The sequence below is a fragment of the Morone saxatilis genome, unplaced genomic scaffold (genome assembly GCF_004916995.1).
Source record: "Morone saxatilis isolate NCDOM2014 unplaced genomic scaffold, NCSU_SB_2.0 Contig1, whole genome shotgun sequence".
In the NCBI taxonomy this organism is placed as follows: domain Eukaryota; kingdom Metazoa; phylum Chordata; class Actinopteri; family Moronidae; genus Morone; species Morone saxatilis.
In genome coordinates, this window is record NW_023339651.1 from 13,025,514 (window position 1) to 13,039,916 (window position 14,403).

Here is a 14,403-nt window from a genome sequence, read left to right on the forward strand (position 1 = left end):
ACCAGATGTGCGCCAGTTTTAAAAAAGAAATAAAAAAAAAAAAGGCAACGCAGGAGATAAAAACAATTAAGCATCCCCCCATTCACATGACGCCGTTAAATTAAGGGTTGACGTTCAGTGTTGATGTCTCTGCTGAAAGCCTTAGTGGACATCATGTGCTTGAAGGGTGGGCCACCGTGGTATTTCCTGTGGGAGGATAAGTATTGTGTGTAAGAGACGAATGATAAGGTTAATACTCCACACTTCCCTCTGCTGCGAAATCCACCCTTCTAATTAACTTTTGTTTACCTCAATATTTTAAGCTGTCTTCAGTTTGGATCCAGTAATGGTTAGACATGCTTTGACTTTGTTACTGTATGTATAGAGGGCTTTTCAGTTTCAATAGTTCTGCGAGGCTAAACCACAAAACACCACGTAGCATGCCTGACCTACACTGAACTGACCTATTTCTGGTGGTTATTGTAGGCGTTGTAGACACTTGTCATTGTGTTTGTTGATCTCATCTGGTCTCTTTGGTTTGAGCGTATGGCCTGGTCCCATGTACGCGTGGTGTTTTTATTTCAGTAACAGACATCTATGAAGATTTAGTTTCTGTCAGGATACTTTGTTTTCTCTCTTCACTGTCAAGGTACACTTGTTCTTTTACTCTCCACAACCTTATTCTCCATCGACGATAAGCTATTTTTGTTCATCATACACACAGAAATGGGGAAGGTTCTCTGACTGTGCTTCAAGTGATCTAATTCAGTACCTTTCTTCAGTTTTCCCCTTTTTTTCCTGTCTGTCTACAGTACATCCCAGCAGCCCTCCTCCTATCCCCTCACTGCCCCCACCCCTCTGTTTGTTGCCCAGTGATCCCTACCCTGGGCCCCCCAGAGACCCAGCCTTTTGTTTTTAATTAAAAACACTGTCCCTTTTGTGTAAAAGGGCCCATATCAAAGCCTCCATAATCATCATTCTCTGAACTGGGTCACTGTCACCCCAAGTTCCCCGTAGCAGCATGTGTGCACCCAGAGGACCAGCAACAGGCCTGTCAGCACAACAGGTCAGGAAACAGAAAGTTTACAGAAGTAGAGTACTCCTATAGTAGCTCTGAGTGTTTGATCAGTGGGAGTTTTCTGAGGCACTTTACAATAGTTTATTTGTATAGCACAATCTGACCTTTTCATAGCAGACATTATGATCTATCATAGTAGGATGAGCGCAGGTGTTGCTAATAACATTAACAATGGTCCTAAATTGTTATTCATGTGTCCCAGTGTGACAGTGAGCCCGCATGCACAATACCTGGAACCAACGCTTCTTAATTAGAAGTCATAATTAATTTTGTTTACTCCGGTTCTTATTCTACTGTGAACTGCAGAATGTCTTCCAAGAAAGGCTCTACATACAAGGCCATACATTGGCTCATAGCACTTTATAGGCCCACATCGACCACATCAGCCCAAATTTAGTAGATCCAGATATGGAAAACTGCCACTAAAAACATAAACAGTGATATTGTATAGTCAGAAGGGAATTAAGGGGAGAGAGCATGTACACTCCCTAAATTTAAGTTGTATGTTGTATTAGCCAATCAAACATATTATTTAAATATTTCCATTTTCCAAGCCCAAATGGAGATGTTTTCTGCCTGGGCTTTGGCAAGTTCTTGTTATAGCAGTGGTTCCCAAACTCTACTCTCACAGAGCCATTGTAGTGGGGGTGCACATGACTGGTGGGGGGTGTGGAATGAAACTGAAGTTGAATAGAGCTCTTGTCAAAGCAGACATTTAGACTTGTCAAACAGGGGTAATGGTAATTGCTGGAATGGAGACGTCGTTAATGTTTTAATTCCACCTCTGCTTTTCCTGCTAGTCCAACAAAGAAACACTAGAGCTCTGCTGCTGGCAAAGCTTTCAAGATTCAGGTTTGCAATATTTATTCAGAGAGCAAAACGATATGTAAAGTACAAGGTCAACAGGTTTTTGATGAGAATGAAAGGAAAAACGGGCGATTTTCAACAGCCAAACATATGAGTCAGATCTCTAATATAACAAGACTATCTTGCTCTCAAGATCACTGCAAGTAATAGAAAAACATTAAGTTGGAAACTGGAAATATGGTAAAGTTCTTAGCTTGATATATACCTTGACAAACTATGTTTTAAGTGGCTTTTAACAGAATATTTGTAATGCCAATTTTATCTCCTTGATGGAAGATAAGTAAAATCTATGAACACCATGTGCTCATATATTAGAAATAAAGAAATGCATTAGGCGACAGGACATTAAAGACACCGTCTTTAACACATCATTGGGTAGGGAGTTTTGTAAAAGAATTACTAGTTTATACAGGAAGTGGTGCACTGGGGCGTTTGCAGTGTAGAGAAGAATAAATAGAGGCCAGAAGCTTAACCTTGTGGTTTAAGTGTGATGAGCAGTGTTGGCCATGTCTGCTTCCTCCTGCTTGCCCACCTGTGCTTGTGCTTAAACTTCAGTGACTATGGAAATGTAAAGAACTGACACAGGGCAATGAGACCAGAATAGAGCTCCATTGTGCTCCAGTGGGATATCTCTGCTTAGGAAAGGAGGTCAGCCAGCTAAGAGGGTTCAGAGATTCATTACAAAAGAGAACGCACTGGGACCTTTTCTCATTATTGGAAAGATTAATGGGTTGAAGCCTTGTCTGGACTTGTGAAGACGAGGTAACTACGAATGTGCACGTGTCCTTCGGTGTAGACCTGGCTGTGTGTTTTGAGTTTGATCATGCCCTGGAGTGTATGACAGTGTTGCCGCTGTTGTTGTACCGACCAGAAATGCTGCTCATTTGCCAAGGTTGCCCCTGAAGCCATGTACTCCACTGATGCAAAGTCACACATCCTCTACCTCTTTGAGGATCGGCCCAAAATTTGCTTAAGGCCTTTCCTCCGTGCCGAGTGTTTTACCAAATGTCATGCACGTTTGACTCACTAAATGCCACATCGTAATAAACAACTTTTAGTAGTAAACTGGTGTCAGCTGCAGTAGTTGAGCAGCTGTTTAAACTGACTTTCATATTATGTGTTAGACCAGACTAGGCTAATTGTCAGTTGTAAGCCAAGGAGCTTTCTCCTGGTCCCCTTTGTGAATTCAGCCTTCTGTTCCAAATCTTTTTTTGGTTCCGCTCTAATTGTTTTAGCCTCCTCTTCCCCCATGAGACAAAAACGGTCTAATCACAGTACTTGCAGAAATAGGGGAATACCCAGTGGTTGTGAAGGAATCGGGATCAAACCCAAGGCCTTTGGGAATAGTGAAGTGATATCCCAAAGCTGTTGGATGTGTGTGGCTCCGTGTGCGCATGTCCTATCAACCCCTGTAGAGATTATCAGCACAGGAGCTGACCTCGTAATTCTCATCCCTTGAGTTTTATCCACCGATGCACAGTGTTTGTTTTTCTCCCCGCAGATTGTTATACACCTGCTCGTTGATTGTCTCTTTTTAAAGGAGCTCTGACATTTTTGGAAAATTAGATTTTCTTTTTTTACCTAAAGTCAGATGAGAAGATTTGAAATCACTCTGGTCTCCTGTGTGTACGTCGTACTGCTGAGTACCGGATGAACAGGTGTAATTTCCTGTATGATATTAATTTTTTAATTTTCTGCCATACCGGTGCATCGGTGCAACAACTGCTGTTACTCACTTGTTTCTTGCTTGTGCAGTAATCCTCAAAATCAAAGCCTTCGGTATATACATGGTGGCATTAAAATGTTGTTATATTGTATGTACTCCTACAGTAGAATAAGCCACTGCAAACCTTTTTAAAATTAAATCTTACAGATTACAGATTTTTGGTCTCTCCTCATCTCTACTGGTTCCATACAATTTAAAATTTAAATCAGTGTTATCTAAGTGTTTGATGAGAAATACAGTAATACGATTTCTTAAATGTTGGATTTTTTCCCTTTAGATTGAACAGTGAGTGTTATTCTATTAACTTCCTCGTTTTCTGCTTTTCAGGATGAAACTGGTGCCTATCTCATCGATCGAGACCCCACATACTTTGGGCCAGTGCTTAACTACTTGAGGCATGGCAAACTGGTGCTCAACAGGGACCTGGCAGAGGAAGGTAATGTGTCTGAATGTGAGATGAACTTTAAGGAATGTTTCCAAAATCAAAATACAGCCGTCTATAGCACAATTAAGGCAATTCATCTAAACTACCTACATGTCCATCCACATCTGAGTTTTAACACAACACGAGTGCAATGCAAATCGTTTGAGTGGTCAAAGAAGAATAGAGTCTTACACATTATATTTTGGCATCCCTGCAAAATTTTTCCTCTTCACTGTTTTAGGTGTGCTAGAAGAAGCCGAATTCTACAACATCACATCATTAATAAAGCTCATCAAGGACAAGATCAGGGACCGCGACTGTAAAACATCACAGGTATACGAAGTTCGATCGATTTCTCCATGAATGGGACATTCCTGATCTATTCATTTTGTAAACATGCCGTTTATCTTGTGTTCGTCCTTCTTCTCAGGTTCCAGTGAAGCATGTGTACCGGGTGCTGCAGTGCCAGGAGGAGGAGCTGACACAGATGGTGTCTACCATGTCTGACGGCTGGAAGTTTGAACAGGTAAATCTCCTTGTGCAGGGTCACAGCAGCAATCCCCCTTCCATGTGCTTCACCCACTCCGCTATGCTCACATTGACCCAGAAAGTCCAATCCCTCAATACTGGAAATAGCTAAAAAGCCAAAATCTTTCTCAATGTCCGCATACATGATCCGGGCATCCCTTCTGTGCTCTGATTGGTTGTTGCAGCTTGTCAGTATAGGTTACGGGCGGGCCCACCAGTCAGAGTTTCTGCTGATTGTGTCAAGGGAGGTGAAGGGAGAGGAGTCTGCTTTGCCAAACAACAGCGGAGAGGTGTGTCCCACAAATTTCTGTCCACGGGCTGGTCACTGCATGGTCCCCATGTTGTCCATACATACCCCGTTGGCCATTGTTTGTCCTAAGTAGACACATAGCTGTTGGTCTTTTTATTTTTTATTTTTTTTTGAGTTGATTCTTTTCAGTGTTCATTTGTACTGCTTGCTCACCAATGAGGCTTAGAGAACATGACACATTTTCCTTGTCTATAATTTGATTTTATTATACTGTTCTTTTATTCATACTGCATTCACAGTTTGTAAGCTTGTCAATGACCTTCTGTGTTTTGCTTTAATGTAGCCACCTGGCTATTTTGGGGCCTGTGCTGTAATATAGTGCTGGTTGTTTAGAGGTTAAAAGTTTTAAAATAATGTTGTTTTATCTCCCCAGATGGTAATTGAAATAGATTTAAATGTTAAGATAGAATAATCCGTATGTCGTATGAGAGTTTGCGTTCAGCTAGAATTGCCAAAGGCACATTTTTTCTAATGAGAAATCACACATTTGGGTGTTAGGAGTGTGTATTACGTGTGAATAAACCTCTCTGAGATGAGGGATCACTGGATCTCCCATTAGAGCTGGGATCTCTAATCTCCTTACACAGGTCAGATGGGAAACTCCTACAAACACTCCATATACAAAGCCTAAAGCTTAGTCATCAGCCCAGGAGAGTCTTTTGGGGAGATGAGCTTTAATGACCTACTGCCATCTTTAAGACTCTATGAACACATACAGTTTGAAGTGTAATTTATGCTGAAAGTCTGAGTATTTGGTGCCTGGTGAGTCTTTAGCAGTGTGACAAGTAGAATCCATGGTAGCTAGTTGAGATCATTTGGTCTTTTTTTTTTTTTTTTGCTGCGTTGATACGTAATGTAAGAGAGAACGCTTAACAACAACAACAAGTCTCCGGCAGCAGCGGCTAATGAGGCGATGCATGTCTGAACATGCACACCTGGGCACAGACGGTATACATGTAGCCTGCAGTGTACACACACTTAACATTCAGCAATAAAAGCAGTTATTCAGGAACAGGAATTTCTCTTTTTTTCCTCATGTTTTTGACAGTGTGCATGCAGTTTGTTTATAAAGATCTCAGATATCGTTCCTTTTATTTGTCCTCTTGTGTCCTTTTTGTGTCTTTTTATTAAAACTGACGTGATTGGGAACAGGAACATTGGAAATTACCATGATTATTAGAAAATATTTTTCTAAATATACCATGTGTGGGATTTTCTCATAGCAGTTATTTCCCTGACTTGCACATTCAAAGCTTCACTAATGTTTTCATTCATTTGAACTTGGGTTGTTTTGCGCTCCATTCCCTCTCAGATCTTGAGTAAACCCTGGTGGTGGACCGGTAAGCCGTGCAGCCAATGCAAGACATGATGAGTCATAGAAAGGAGATTATATGATGCAGCTCATAGTATCTAGCACTGGTGGTATTGATCATAATTAATATGTCAGGTGAAGCACTGGAGAAAATCCTACACACGTTGTCTTTGTCATGGTACTACTAACATTCAAATCGGTGTCAATCAGTTTAATTCCAACTGTTCACTTACAACAAGCCTGGTCCTATCAAGTCAAGTCCACCATTTCCCATCGATTCTCAACCGGCATGTTTGCTTCCTGTGGTCGAGTCCCTGCACTTGTATTCACTGACTGTCCGTTTATTATCCGCTGATTGTCCTTTTTTCTTTCTGTGACAACTTCGTGCTCATTCTTTCATTATCATTACTTTCTTTTTGTGGAACACCAGTTATTTGATTTCTGTGTACTTCCTTTGATAACTCAGTTTTCTTTTTTTGCCCTTTTGATCTTCTTCTGAGTGTTTTATTTTGGTTTTTCAATGTTGGCATGTCTGCAGGTCCTGAAAATACAGTTTGCATTGCATTTTATGAAGAGTGACTTAAACTGACACATTTCAATGTAGCCATAAAGTCTTGAAATTGGTTTTAAAGCCTCGAACGTCTTCTCTTGGATTATTAGTTTAATTTTTTAAGTGGGGTGCCGTGTTGACCCTTGTGGTCTAAATGTACCATGTAATTGTGTAACCCTGACATCCTGGGTTTAAATCTGACAAAAGACCTTTATGTGTCTCCTACCATATGTTCTATCATATGGTGTTCTTCATTTCTATCTAGCTATGTCTAATTAGTGAAACCACTTATAATATATTGAGAAGCCTTAAAGTTAAGTTGCAGGAACCTGTAGACTCTCTGTGCTCTTTGATCGGTTGTCAACCTCTTTCACATTACTTTAACGTCTCCCTACCTCTGTTCTCCCACCGAGAGTAACCCAGTTTTCGCCTCTACTTCATCAGTCTAAGGCTAATCCTTCCTTATGTGCTCTGCTCTCGTGTCTCTCTAGCTGGTCAGCATAGGCTCCTCTTACAACTACGGAAACGAAGACCAAGCCGAGTTCCTGTGTGTAGTCTCCAAGGAGCTGCACAATCAATCATACGGGACAAACAGTGAGCCCAGTGAGAAGGCTAAGGTAAGTGTGTGAGTGTGTGTGCAGAGGGGCCGGTTGAAAATCCATCCGTAGCAAACATCTGTGAGTGATGGCCTGTGCTGGATGTTTTTAAATGCATTGCATTTATGAACATGCCACCAGGGAGCTGAAAGCACCTCTGGTTTATTGATGAGAAGCCTCTATGAAGGAGAACATTGTGAATATTCAGTCCTTCAGTTAAAAAGCAGCCCGTCTGTATAACCACAAGTGTTCAGGGGGAAAAAAAAAAGGAAGATAAAATGTATAAAATAAAGCAAACGGACATTAATTTTAACATTTCTCTAACAGAACTATCCCAGCTTTTCCACTTAGGTTACATTTAACCTGAAATAAAAAAAAACTAAATGGTATCAAGAGTTTAAGAGAGTACAGGTCTGAAGATTAGCGCTGCTATTGGCAAGGTCTGTCATTTTCTCAAGGGCTTTGAGAGCAAAGCAAGAGGCACGCCCTGAGGAATACAAACTCCCACGAGCTTGTCCCTGTGGGGAGGCCCCCACTCCTTTAAAGGCAACCACACATGAAGAAGCACACCGTTAAACTTATATTCATGCTGTTGTTTCTTTTAATAGGAGGATTAGCAGTGCATCTTTCAAGCAAATGTAGAGATAGTAGAGAGTTTGCTGTGATTTTTTTTCCAGGGGCACCATATCCAAACTGGGTCCTTGAGTATGACTAATTTAATGTTACTATTCAAGGAAATTGAAATCTAAAATTATCTCTCCTTTTTGTATTATGCATGTGTTATTTATTAGTGATAAATGGCACAATTTGGAATCAGTTCTGACAAGTGAATTGAGGGTAGCAGAACGGTGTCCTTGAATAACGTTTGTACTTGTTTTCATAGACACTGAACGTAGTTGTTAATGTGTACCCCCTCTGAATTACCCATTAGTTTTATTTTTCTCCTTGTTCTCCTTTCCAACATTTTACATCTTCCATTCATTTCAATTATTTTACGCCATGCCCTTCTTGTCTTCTTCTGTGCCATCTGCATGCTGCATGTTGCTCAGAGCGAGGACGAAGAGACGGATTATGAAATGAATGACTCTGATTAGGGTTGAGCACTTATGACTCACTGGTGAGCGCTCAAGTGCTCGTAGTCCCTCCACCACACCTCCCTAGTTTTGTCCCTCACTTCCTTCCCCGCGCCTCCTTGATGCAGTTTACACTACTGAAAACTTTATTCTCATTTGTTTTCAAAGACAACTGGAGCTGATAATATATCTATATAAACTGGAGTAAAGTGACTGAATCCGGGTTAAAAATCAGCTTTGGCTCTCTACAAGCAAAAAGCTAGATCAAAAACCAGATGGTTCCTGCTGAGACTGGTTGAACGCTTCTTTGCAGGTGAAGCTCTTTTTGAAACCAGATGGGAAGAGCTCCGTTTGTTTCAGTAGTGTAAATAAGACCCTCGTAATCGTTGTCATCCTCACAGCCTTGGTTAACGGAGGGCATGCTGAATCATCAGCTGCTGCAGTTTGACTCATTGTCCCTCATTCAATGACATTTAAAGGGACGGGAGGGTTACTATGCTGCCTTTTGTCTGGTTCATTGTCAATAGTAGTAGCGGTTGAAGTGTCGGTTGGAAAGCACTGATGTGGTTAAAGTAAAATCATTAATGCATCCTGTTTTTAAAAATGACAAAGTTGGGTTTAATCTAAAGCATTATACAGGTTTTACACTGATTGGATTGCTACAGTTAAAAGTAGGAATGTCAGACTATAAATGCAGGTTAAGATGATGCTTGAAAAGAAGCTAAATCAACAGCAGGTTTCTGCTTCTGTAAGTGCAAATGGATTACATAAACTAATGGACTAACCAGAATCACATTTCAGTAATCACATTCTTCAAACTTAATTTAGTGGCATTACGAAGCGTAATGTTGTGAAGTGACCTCTTCACTTTTATACATTTCAGTTACATGGTAAATGTACTTGGTATAGGGCTGCAACTACTGATTATTTTGATTAATTATTATTTCAAGTAATGGATTTGAATTTAGAAAACATCAGAAATGAATTTCCCAACTCAAGGTGGTGTTTGCAGATCGCTTTTTCTGTAACCGACAGTCCCAAACCCAAAGATATTTAGTTTTCTATAATGTAAAACAGGGAAAAGCAGGAAATCCTCCCATTTAGAAGCTGGATCTACAGAATGGTTGACATTTTTGTTTCAGAATTGACTGAAACAATTCATTTATTCTCAAAGTAATTTATTTTCAGCTCTAATTTGGTAGGATATTAAAGTAATCGTCTTTATAATCTCAAAGAGGGTTGAGTTATACACCAGAAATACACATAACCCCCAATAGGGTTTTTTAAACTACTGAATATGTTGCACCTTAATTGTAATTTATTTTTAGTACAAAGAATCATTAAGCGGTCAATTTAATTTACTGTTACAACAGTAAATGTGACAATCTATTTGGGCCAACCTTAATCTCAATCTGCAAACGTCAATGATTGGCAGTTTATTGAAAAACCCCAAATAAAAGGTTTTTAAAAAAAAAAAAATAAAAAAAAAAAACCTCTTGTAATCTATACTGAACTGGAGGGAGATTTTTACATTTTAAATTTTATCGTAATCTCTGTGGCAGTTCATAATCACCCAGGGTGCCGTGGTTAGTTTCAGCAGCATGTCTTTCCAGTACCAAGGTTGACTGATTTCAGCTTTTTTTTACCTCACCCAGAATCGGCTCTACAACCATGTACTGCGTAGCCTCTAGCTCAACGCTTTATTTTCCTCACTTGTGCAAGCATTTCCCTTTTTTCTGCACCCTATTCAGTGTGTTTGATTCAGTTAGCACATAGGGTAAGTGTGTGAGTGCTCCTGGCTGGGAGAGTATGCACTGTGGCAGGAATAAGTGCTTCCGTTAAAAAAAAAAAAAACCTTTTATATAAAGACTTGTGAAATACAGAGGACTGTGCAGAGTCACATACTCAATGTCTTTTGTTCTAATGTCTAGTGTTTTTGTTCATTATATCATTCTTTTGGTCTCTGCAGATTCTTCAGGAAAGGGGTTCCCGGATGTGAAGAGGACTCAGTATTATGAGCTCCAGGTGTTATGATGCAAACATATCATCTTTGTGGAAGAACGTTTGGCACAATGGAGATTTAAAAAGGGGGGTGTGCATTTATTTTGTGTTCCCTCCATTTTGGTTTTTATTTCTTGATGTAAATAAGTCTGTTTACTGACAAGTTGTGCCTGTACATTTAAACTGGACCTTTTTTTTTTTTTTTTTTTGAATTAGCGGCAAGTTTTTTTTGTTTTTGTTTTTCTAATTGAAAGTAAGGAATTGCAATCTACATATGTTTTATGCTATAAAATATGGCCATCATTATATAAGGCCAATGTTTCACTCAGGGTCATCTATCGAGTTAATTCTTATATCCTCCAACTCAAGGGTCTGGTAAGGGATCAGTGTGGTCTTTATAACTCAAAAGTATCAAACTCAAAAATCATTGTTTAGAGATGTTAAGAAGGGAATTGTGCATTTATTTAGCGCATGTTAAAGAGTTAGGCTATTAAATGTGAAATTCACCCCAAAAATCAACCACAAATGGATCAAAGATTTTTCCAGTTATTTCAGTTATACTGAGATTTGTGATCATGAGGATCCCAGCTATACAGCACACATTTTCAGATGCATTTGAAACGGTTTACTTTGGTTAGAAAAATAATTTCAGTAACTATTTTCCGTCTAAAAAAGGATCATATTCTCAGACCAGGATGGAAACTATGTGAACAAAACTGTTTTGATACTGTAACTAAAGGGGCATTAGGTAATTTATCACAGGGCTTTTATTGGTTGGCGAGGAAGTGACCTGTAATAAACAGAAATCTGTATGTCCCTTTTTCACTTAGACTAAGTAAGCTAATTTTAAAGATACAGCAGAAATATCTTCCTAATATCGCGATGCCGGATTCTTTATTGTTTGCTTTCTTGGCTTAATTCCTCGTGAAGTGAATGTGTTGCTAGTGTATCTGCTTGTGGCACCGTGCGCTCTATCTCGCAACCTTAGTAACGCATTAACCCACAGATACTGCCATTGTGTGCTGTGGGATTAAGTAATTATTATATTTTCAGGAAGTCCATATACCTGTTTTATAACGGATGACGCGCTTAAGTATTGGACACACCTTTTAACCACACACGTTCATTCATAATGTTGTGTTTCAAAGTAAGATTTCTGCTGCTTCTGTAAATTGTTAGAGTAAAGAAGTAAAACTGCTCTTTAAATGTTGAAAAGTGCAAGTTTAAATCAAGTTTAATCTGCCGGATATCTTTCTTAACTTCTAATTTAGTTTGAGACCTCCTCATGTTCATAAGTCTTAAAGTTAACTGCCAAAATAGTCAAAGGTGTTTCAAATGTGAATTCTGTTTTACAACGATATTATTTTTTAAACATCAGTGTCCTCCAACGTCCTCCTGTTTCCTGTCGGGGAAAAACATCCTCGAGACAGTGGCGTCTTTATTTTTTCCCCACTGACTTCTGAGTTTTCCTTAACTAGTTTATTTAGTATGCTTGAGGGAACATCTTGTTTGATTAAGATCTTTTTTTCTTTTTTTCTGTTTTTTGAGGGGGGAAGTATTTGTGGTGTGGGAGGTTTGGGGACTGGATCAGTTTGAAGGCAGTGGTGAAGGACTTTCTGTTCATATCCAGAGGATTTTGTTTTGATGTAAATAATCCAAATTCAATATTAATATTTAACTCTTGGAAAAAAAACTGCACGTTTTGTACACTGTATAGAAAACACAACTTCAAATGGAAGTTGTTTATACTGGATCTTTAAAAATGAGAATCTTGACAATGTTAACTTCTGTTTTGCATTGTTTGTACAGGACTCTAGAGATTTCTGAGTTTGGATTGAAACAGCTGATGCTGAATATGGTGTCTTTCACTGAGAACATGCCTGGAACATGTTTTGATAACCAATAACAAAGCTATACTTGGCTGGCTATGAAGTTGACTGTTACATTTAAAAACAAATGTATTTTTTCCTGCATTGTGATAGATTCTTCTAAGCATTTTGAATTGTGTAGATTTCGTACAAAGCATTACAAGCACTACAGTGGAAAAACACTGTGCACATTGCTTACAGGCCTGTAATGTTGTTAATGTAAATACTACATTTTAGAACACTTTTTTTATAGAAAGTTGTTTTCAGGTTTGATGTGTGGTTTTGATAGGTTGGATATTTCATTCACAAATAATCATTTTAGTGTTGCCTTTTTTCCCAATGACCAAAATCCAATGTCTTATGTGTACTGTACACATTAATCTTAGTGTCAGGGATGAGTAAACTTTTCTTAATGCTGGCACACTTTGTACATATAGACTTGTTAACGACACACAAACCTCCATTTACTCACATGTACACGTATACACTTGACTAAAACAATTTTTATATTGTCGGGGAAACAAGTATGGATGCATGTTTTTTGATATATAGATATACACACATATATATATATATATATATATATATATACACAAATACACACAAGGGCTTTTAAAGTGCAAAATTTGACATCTGCAAAGAGGTTCAATCAAAGTAGACTGGATTTCCTGCCAGAGCTAGGCTATGTTTACATTTGCTATAGTATTCTGAAGCCTTCCAATTATGTACTGTCTTGCACTCCCTCACACACGTTAACATCCGTCTGACTTGTGTGACTGCACCGATGGCAACTAGCACTCCCCACTCCATATGAACTGATATTCACACGGACGTGCTGACTGATAAGATGCTCCATCCGTTTCTGACAGCCTATGCTTGAGCGTTGCAGACAATCTCGCTTTCCGCCCTCTCTGACGGCAGAGATGCTCACATTTAATAGGATACCTGCGTTGGCTCAGAGCAAAGGTTTATTTGGGTCTTCTTTTGAGACCTTGGTTTTTTCTGCAATGAGATTTAATGTGTTTTTTTGTGTTTTGATTTGCTTGGTTCAGTTGTAACCTCCATTTAATATACTCTGTCTGAGGTGTTTAACCCCTCTACTTTAGCAGCTACATTACCTTTAATGCCCTTCACAAGCAGGTTGTCTGGTTGAGCATTTGGCATTGATAATCATTTCATGTGATGGACAAACTTATCAAATCTGTAGCCTAATACTTATAAGTGCCCAGTTTGTTTTGCATTCAAGTCATAAGCCACAGACCACTGTAATGCATGGTTGAAGATGATCACACTTGTAATCAGAGGGAATGAATGTGTCATTTTACCTCAATCTAGCAATTAACATCGATGAATAAGGTTCTCATATCACTACATAGATCACTTCTGTATGATCTTATGCAATGTTAAAAATATAAAAACTAACTATGAGATTAAGGGGATAGATCTATATGGTCTTGCATAAGGTAAACTCAATAAAAATGTTGTCATTCATGTGTGTACTGTTTTTTTTTTTTTCCCCCCTTCAGAGATGTTTACCCTGCGGCTCTGCCAGAGTGTAAATTATTTAATGTTTCACTATTTCTATATTCTATAGTAGCCTACACACACTATTAGCTTTTTTTCATATGATCAGTTATCATATTGGACGTGCAGAAGCGGCTGTACACCTGTAGAGACTATAGAAATCCATGAGAACAAATCCCAATGTTTGATAAATAGCGACCTCTTGTGGGAATTTGCTTAAAACGGTTTGATATGGTATAGTTGTCTCTATAAATGCCTGTTTAAATGTAAACGAGAAGAATTTTTGTTAGCATTTTTTTGCACGGTAGAATAAAACAGCGTTTGAAAATGTGTGTTTTACAGCGATGAATCTTAACTTGGATACAATTTAACTCGTGTAATTGTATACATAATGTTATATTATTTGTCAAGCGTAATCGTTTGGGTTAACGGTCTTTGGTCTGGGCAAAGATGTTATATTAGAGAAGATAGAAATCCTTCTGGGTTTACTAAAATGGAACATGTCGCGCTTGGGCATTCATCATGTATGAAATAAAAAATACGTTTAATTTAATATAAATATAAAGA

General features: G+C 38.8%; 1 protein-coding gene across 1 annotated transcript in view; it reads left to right on the plus strand.

Annotated features, from left to right (window-relative positions):
- The window catches only part of LOC118331351 (BTB/POZ domain-containing protein KCTD5-like), a 17,322-nt gene extending 3,515 nt beyond the window's left edge, over positions 1–13,807 (plus strand). The window contains exons 2-6 of the mRNA XM_035666208.1: positions 3,978–4,086; positions 4,316–4,407; positions 4,505–4,600; positions 7,266–7,391; positions 10,413–13,807. Coding sequence (XP_035522101.1) covers positions 3,978–4,086; positions 4,316–4,407; positions 4,505–4,600; positions 7,266–7,391; positions 10,413–10,442 — 453 coding nt within the window. The 3' untranslated portion in view covers positions 10,443–13,807. The remainder of the gene's footprint in view (positions 1–3,977; positions 4,087–4,315; positions 4,408–4,504; positions 4,601–7,265; positions 7,392–10,412) is intronic.
- The last annotated feature ends 596 nt before the right edge of the window (positions 13,808–14,403 follow it).